The following is a 7,543-nucleotide window of genomic DNA, read 5'->3' as shown; positions in this document are numbered from 1 at the left end:
ATTATCAAGTAAAGGCTGCCACTGGAAAAAGCAGAACCAAAGTTCTGCAGACCCCTGGCTGAAAAAGCACTGTGGGCCACTGTGGACCTGCCCTGCAGTCCTTCAATGAATTTCAGTTTCTGTTCAACAGAGCACACAGACCAGGAACCACCTTCAGTTCTGTGGAATCCCTCATGCCTCATTACTAAACATCTAGGTAAAAGAACATTTTGCTCTCTTTCAAATTAGCTTTGCAGGAATTTCATCTGTCCAGTCTTCTATCTGGTTAGAATTTGCCCCTTGCTCAGAGTCTGTTGATTTTAGTAAAATTCTTGATCCCTGTTTTCTTTGGTCAGGACTTCTTATTCTCCTTTATAATTGTTCTTCTCAGTGTGGGATTGGTAAAGAAAGTGTAAAGTTGTTCTTTTCTAATCCTTCTTGCTGCTCAGTTAAGGAAGCTGCCACTCAGCTTTGGGAAAAGGACACCTCAAGGCAAGTTTCTCAATCTATGTTTAGGTATAACCATGGCCTGATTTCCTCCAGTGTTGGTTCCCACTGATTCTTGTGCCTTGCTGGTGACCCAGCATATCTTTCATTTCTGTTCATGTGGAGGCTCAGAACTGCTCTAACTCCAGCCATGGATTGATAGGTGAAATCAGGCTTTTTATATTACAAAGGAATTGTGCACTTACAGTGGCCATCAGCAAAAGCCCCCTTGCAGCTGTACTTGTTTTCCATGGAATAACAAAATTCAGAAGTCCCTTCAACAGTCCTTGTGCATATCTTAAAGCCTTAGGAGAGCCCTCTTGAGGTTTTCTTTCAAATCTCCAGAGGACAACTCATCCACAAGATGCTCACATGTGCTAACATTCACTCTTGCTCAGTGAATGCTTTGTTTCCTTGCCTGTGATTTATTACTTAGTGGTGTGTTCATGTTTGCTGTTCAGCTCCTTTGAGACTGTTGTGACTGTGTGTAACTTATTTAGAAAGCATTAAAGCCCTGAAGCTCATGTCTTGTTTGATTTAAACTTCTTCTTGAACTCTGTTTCCAGATGTAGAAGACAGGAATAGCTCTTTAATGAAAAAGTAACCACACTGCCAAACATTTTAAAGCACAGGAGCATATGTCTGAAAGGATATAAGCTGGTATTTCCCTATTATCTTTTTTTATCTGCAGCATAAAGGAGTAGCTTGGTAACCATTCTTGGCAGTATAAATCAGGAATATATTAATTTCTGCAGCTGTCCCTCAGCTCCTCAAGCTAGTGCTCATCTCTAATGGTAGCAATGCAGGAATATCCAAACAACCTTGCTTCCCAGTGGAAGCCTGACCATAGGCAGAGGTCATGAAGGGCTGCAGAACTGAGGGGCAGCCACAGAAGCCCCATCAGTGTCAGTGGGATTTGCATGTGCTACTGCAGCCACAAAAGCCCCATCAGTGTCAGTGGGATTTGCATCTGCTACTGCAGCCACAGAGGGATACATTTTCTCTCCTGCTAGGCAGAGCTTGCAGAAGCAGAAGATGGGATGAGGACATTAAATGACACAAAACAAAGATCCAGAAACTTCTGATTTCCCTCCTCACATCTCCCAGCCACTCTGTGTTCTGGGAATCCATCCACTTTTTGCTCTTACAGAACAAAGGAGCTTGATATCCCCAAAGATCCACGCAGACCTGGAGATGGGGCCAGGTGTAAAGATGACTGTATATTCTTGGTAGATACCTCAGGTCTTCTTTTGACTCTGATGGGTCTCACTGCCAGTGGCTCCTTAGGCAGCTCTGTCAAAAGAAGTGCTCTAGAGTTAGGACAGAGTAAGACTTGTGCAGATAAGAAACTGTAACACACATGCACACAGACATGCACACATATTTTGGAGTCATGATACGAAATACAACAAATGAAAACCAATGAAGCAGGAAAATATTTAAAATAATGCACAAGTGTACCCAAAAGTTACACCACAGACAAAAAGAAATCAATTTGCATTTTTGTAGTCAACTTAGTATGGGACACTTGGCTGCTATGCATAAATTTGAAAGTGAAATCTGACTTGACTGTGTGTAGCATTTGCATAACTGACAGGGCTAAGTTGAGTATAATTCAGTGGTAATGTTGGCCTGAACTTGCCAGAAAGCCCTACCTGGCAGTCAGGAGACCCTCAGGGAAAACAGGCACATTTCTCACAGAGGATAGCTTAACAGAATAATTAGACTTCAGCCTGACAAAATGTATTTAAACAGAAAATAAATTTGTTCAATACCCTCGGAATGTATTAAAATCATTAAATTAATAGATAATTTAAATTAAAATAATAATAATTTACATTAAATTAAAACAAATAAGAACAGCTTGTTGTTCTTATTTAAATGCTTACTAATATTAAATTACTTCTAAATGCTTAATAATTTTAAATTGCTTCAGCTAGTGGTTATATTTCATGTTGAATGAATGTCTCATTTGTCTTTACCCAAGAGGATGAACTCTTTGATCCTGTGTTTCTTTGATATAGCACTTCCTTCTTTCCCTGCAGAGAAAAATGAGCTGGGCGTTCCTACGTGATCTGCTGAGTGGAGTGAATAAATACTCAACAGGAATTGGAAGAATTTGGGTAGCTGTTGTGTTCATGTTCCGCTTACTGGTTTATGTTGCTGCTGCAGAAAACATCTGGAAACATGAACATGATGAATTTGAGTGCAATATCAAGCAGCCTGGTTGTGAAAATGTCTGCTTTGACCATTTTTTCCCTGTCTCTCACATCAGACTTTGGGCTTTGCAATTAATCATGGTCTCCACCCCTTCACTCTTGGTTGTCTTTCATGTTGCTTACAGAGAGAACAGAGAGAAACACCACAACCAGAAACTTTACAAAAATCCGGGAAAGATAGATGGGGGATTGCTGTGCACTTACCTAATCAGCCTCATTTTAAAGACAGGATTTGAAATAGTTTTTCTTGCTCTGTTTTATAAATTGTACAATGGATTCAAAATACCACGTCTTGTGAAATGTGACATAAAACCATGTCCCAATATTGTAGACTGTTACATTTCCAAACCCACAGAGAAGATGATTTTCCTCTATTTTCTGGTGGGAACTTCATGCCTGTGCATCATATTAAATCTAAGTGAACTGAGTTATCTGATTTTCAAATACTCCGTAAAATGTTATCTGAAGAGACAAAAAAGAAACAGCAAGGCTCAAAAAGCGATTGCTACAAATCAGAACTCATCAGGTACAACAGAGCAGCAGCTGCAGGAAGGCTCCACAACATCTCATCATCTTTGCCCCTGAATATGCAAGATGAACATGAAAAACATTCCCTGCTGACTTGAAAGAAGGCTGGAGACCACCCTCCCATCACACGAGCTGTTTTTGACAAATTGCTTTTCCAATCAGTGCTTTGCAGAACTATCCTTGGAAAGGAAAGTTACATAGGAAATGCTGTTTCTCTGTTAGTGCCCAATTACTTGAGCTGATAAATTTGGTTGCATTATGTATGTCGTACATAGAATCACTGAGACCTTTTCATGTTGAAACAAGAAATGTAGAAGTTCTGAGAATTCCATGAAGCTTTAATATAAATGCAGAGGCTTATGATAAATCATGCAGAAACAATTGCTCAAACAGTTGTGTACTGAATATTACACAGAATTGCTTTGGTACAAGCAAAAATAGGCTTTTTATATGCAGAGATAGGAAGAACCTGGGATTGACAAAGATGAACAGCAAGGGAGTGTACAGGATTTGTCAGGTGGGTGGATCAGACCTGGTAACTGCTAAAATGGCAATGGGAAAGAGCTGGCATAGAGTGATTGCTGTGCCTTGAAGTGAGCTGGATAGTCACGAGTTCATTCTATTGGACTACTATAAAACATCTCAAAAAAGAATAAAACCAAGAAGAGGTAGACACATCTAGTTTAGCCAATGTGATAAAGACAGATTTGGTTATTTAGCTGTTTGTGGAGCACCTCTTTCTGGAATTATTTCAGCCCTTACAGCTGTTAGGGTGTTCATCATCAAAAAGCATCCTTTAAGAAAGGCACTTGCTCAAACTTGTGCAAGCAGCATGTACCAGGGTATAGAGTTAACTCCTGGTCACCTGTACCAAGCAGCTCCCATGTCATTAGATGTGTCTTCTGCTCTGTGGTAGTGGTATTTAAGTCAACAAATCATTCCCACTTCCCTAGAATCTGAATAGAGAAACTCAGACCACACAGCATGGCGGAACAGTAGCCAGTAGTTCCTAGTATTAAGCAGTCTAGAATCTGGTCCCTTTAGTAAGGCTGAAAATATGCTGCTACTTGGGTAGATTTCTCTGCTGCAGAAGAACGCGTGAAATCTAAAATATGAAAAGCCTCCAGTAGAAACAAAGTAAAAAGGAATCATCTGCTCCCTCCCCCAAATTTCAAAGTATCTCTTGAACAGCACACACCCCTGCTCTTTGTTATGTGTGTTGTTTGGGCTAACAGAAAAGAGGCAGAAATTAGTTAAGACATGTCTTCTGTTGAACCTAGGCTTCTAAGACAATGGAAAGTAGCACCTTTAGAAACTTCCGGCAGGGTAGTGTACTCTTTCTGTTGCTGGAATGAAAGACTTTTGGACATACATCTGGTACTGAGCCTGATCAAAATGCACTGTTCAGAGAAAAACACCAACTGAAGTAGAGCTGCCTGAATGCTGAACTAATTTTATTGGGTGTGCCAGGATAAGGAGGAAGAAACACTAGCAAAAGCAGGTTAACTTTTTTTTTCACTGAGGCTCCCTCCAGCCCCTTGGCTTTGTTTACAAAGCATTACATTTAATGAGAAGCAGTTACAGAGCAAAACTTAGCAACAAATGAACAAGTATGAACTTTTGATGCTAATTTTTAAGGTAGGGTTCATTATTTGGTTTTTTCCCCCCTAAAATAAACCTACTTTTATAAAATATAGAAAGACATTTGCTGCTGCTGAATTTAGCAGCAACAGCAGTCCCTCAGATACCAGCTTCCCAGCTTGTGGCCAGTTTGAAATATTGACTGATGCTGACTCAGTGCTTATATACAGACAGGGCACTTTATACAATTCTCTGTTATATTTATATATAACAGAGATGTTTATATGTTTATATATATCTATCTAATTCTCTATACATTTTCTGTTAAACCTCTACATATACACAATGTGGCTCATGACAGAAATATAGTTAGAAAATATTTTGCAGCTCCTGGGCAAAACCCATCAAGAGTACCTGAATGCAAAACCACTACCCATCAACCCTGTGAGATCACAACTGCCACAGCCTAAGTAACTGAGAACAAAATTATCTTGGCCCATCTGGACCCTCATGCATCATTTTATTGGGACAAGGACAACACAATCAAAGAAAAAAATGTTTCTGAAATATCTGGGTTTTAATAACTTAGGACAGATTTTTAATGAAAAAGTATTTATTCATTGTTTTTAAAGTAAGGTTTATTTGAGAGAAACTTAAGAGAAGCAAACACAGTTTAGCCAACACAGGTTTCTGATAAAATTAGTGCATTAGCTGCTCTCTAATAAAAAAGTATATTAATTCAGGGCTTGAAGGGGTTCAGAGCACCCCCTAAAGCTCTGTAGCTGGTCAGAGATTACCACTTAGACCAAAAATTTTCCCATCAAACACAAACTCTAATTCTTTGGAATGTATATTCAAAGTTTTATTTTTAACTCTATCTTCCAACAGCCAAGAAATGATAAATAAATTCCAAAATCAGTGTTTTGAGTCTTGGAGGATACTTCAGTTTTGACAAAGCCAGTACCTTACATGAGAAATATTCTGAAAAATTATTATGGACCAACTCCATATAACCCAACTCACTCACAGAAAATCACCAAGAAGCCTTCACATCATGTGCTGCACATTTTGAGTGTTTGACAGGGCTACTAATGAAAAGGAAATAAGCATCACTTAACCTGAGAGAAAAGAAACAAATTAATCTGCTTTCTGAACCCTTGCTCTTGGCAACCATTTGTTTTTTTACTGGCTCCTTCCCTTTCCCTGCTTTTATATGCCCTTTGTTCTTTAGTTTAAGTTTCACTCATCCATGCACCCCTGAAGGCATTTGCTGTTACATTTTTGGTTCAAATGAGTTTACAGGTTTGGTCCCTAAACTTCTGGGTCAATCAGAGTAACATTTTAAAAAACTGAACCCAAGTACTATGTTCTGCAAGGATATAAGCAACTGATAGGAAGCTGATCTGAGCCCATACTGTAATGGAGAAATAACGTAATCACTGCATGCACATTCATACAAAAATATTTACCTCATTAGTATTTCAAAACATCCCTGCAAACATCAAAATATCTGTGTCTTACACAGACTCTCATTTTTCTTTTAAATCCAAGTACGCTTATTGCCTTGGGACAGAAGAGGTTTGAAAAAAAGACAAAGACAAAACATTTCCCTATTTTCTGATAGCTTCTTCCCTCTACTCCCTTCTCCAGTAAAAGTGGCCCCATTTCCCACCCCTTTAATTGTATCATCTCCATACCAAGGCTCCAGGCAAACCTGAGCAGTGCATGAGCTTCTCCAACTTGGGGACCTAAACCCCAGCACAGCCTGGCCCTGCCCTGTCCCTCTCTCCTCTGCGCACAGGCAGGAGGCCCCAACCAATTCTTTGGCACAGAAACTAATTGCAACAATTAGCCAGCTACTTGCCCCTCACCTGACCCAGCAACTGATTCCAGTGTTATCTGTACAAGCATTGCTCACTTACTATCCAACATCCATAAATGAAATGTCCCAGTGTAATGCTCTAGAACCCACAGTCCCCCCATACTGCTGAGAAGGACCACCCTGAAATATGTGGGAACAAACCCACTACTCTTATTTACACTGAATTAGGCCTCAGGTAATAGATTTCTTCATAAACATAGTTGAGCACCAGAGAGGCCGACTGTCAGTTTAAAGGTGTCTTTCAATCACAAAACAGTCCATGCTCTGCATTCAGACAGACTCCTCAATTTGATTGTTTCCCCATCAGCAACACCTGCTGCTTTAGTCAGCACATGGCAACAAGGATCTTCAAAGAAAGCACCTTTGCTTGAATGCTTCACAGCTAACGGGTGACAATTCCGGAAGGCAGAGGCAAAGAGGAAGCAGACAGAAAAGGCAGAAGACAGAGGACTGGGCAGTGGGCAGCACCTCTGGGGCACCCTGCAGGCCAAAGTGCTGCTGGTGCAGCTGGCTCGGAGCCCCATCCCACCCAGCCGCCCCAAGGGCAGGGGTGTGGCTTCAGGCCCCAGAGAAGCTGCCCCTTCAGGCGTGCTGGAGTGGGAGATTTTCTGTATTACTCAAGAGAAAACAACTAAATGCAACCACCAAAATTTAGTTCCTTGGGAGCTTCTGTAGGTAGCTTTACAAACAAGAGTGCCCTCTGCAGTCTGTGACACTTTAAATCAGACCCTGCTTTTGGTACCCCATTTTAAATTCAAAATACTCCTGTTTGTTTTTAAAAAGGAAATAACAAATCCCATACTAGCTTACCTGTTAGTCAGGCTGTCAGTAACCACCTAAAAGGGAGTGTGCCACGGAATGTACTAAG

At 40.4% G+C, this 7,543-nt stretch overlaps 1 protein-coding gene across 1 annotated transcript; it reads left to right on the top strand.

Annotated features, from left to right (window-relative positions):
• Positions 1-2,493: 2,493 nt before the first annotated feature.
• GJB7 (gap junction protein beta 7) lies at positions 2,494-5,039 on the top strand. The gene is given in 2 exon segments (XM_056487812.1): positions 2,494-3,156; positions 3,159-5,039. Coding segments are annotated over 2 exon segments (792 nt in total). The 5' UTR covers positions 2,494-2,516; the 3' UTR covers positions 3,311-5,039.
• The last annotated feature ends 2,504 nt before the right edge of the window (positions 5,040-7,543 follow it).

This window comes from Oenanthe melanoleuca, chromosome 3 (assembly GCF_029582105.1).
Source record: "Oenanthe melanoleuca isolate GR-GAL-2019-014 chromosome 3, OMel1.0, whole genome shotgun sequence".
NCBI classification, from domain to species: Eukaryota; Metazoa; Chordata; class Aves; order Passeriformes; family Muscicapidae; genus Oenanthe; species Oenanthe melanoleuca.
The sequence above is the reverse complement of the archived record's forward strand: the minus strand, read 5'-3'. Positions and strand labels throughout refer to the sequence as shown.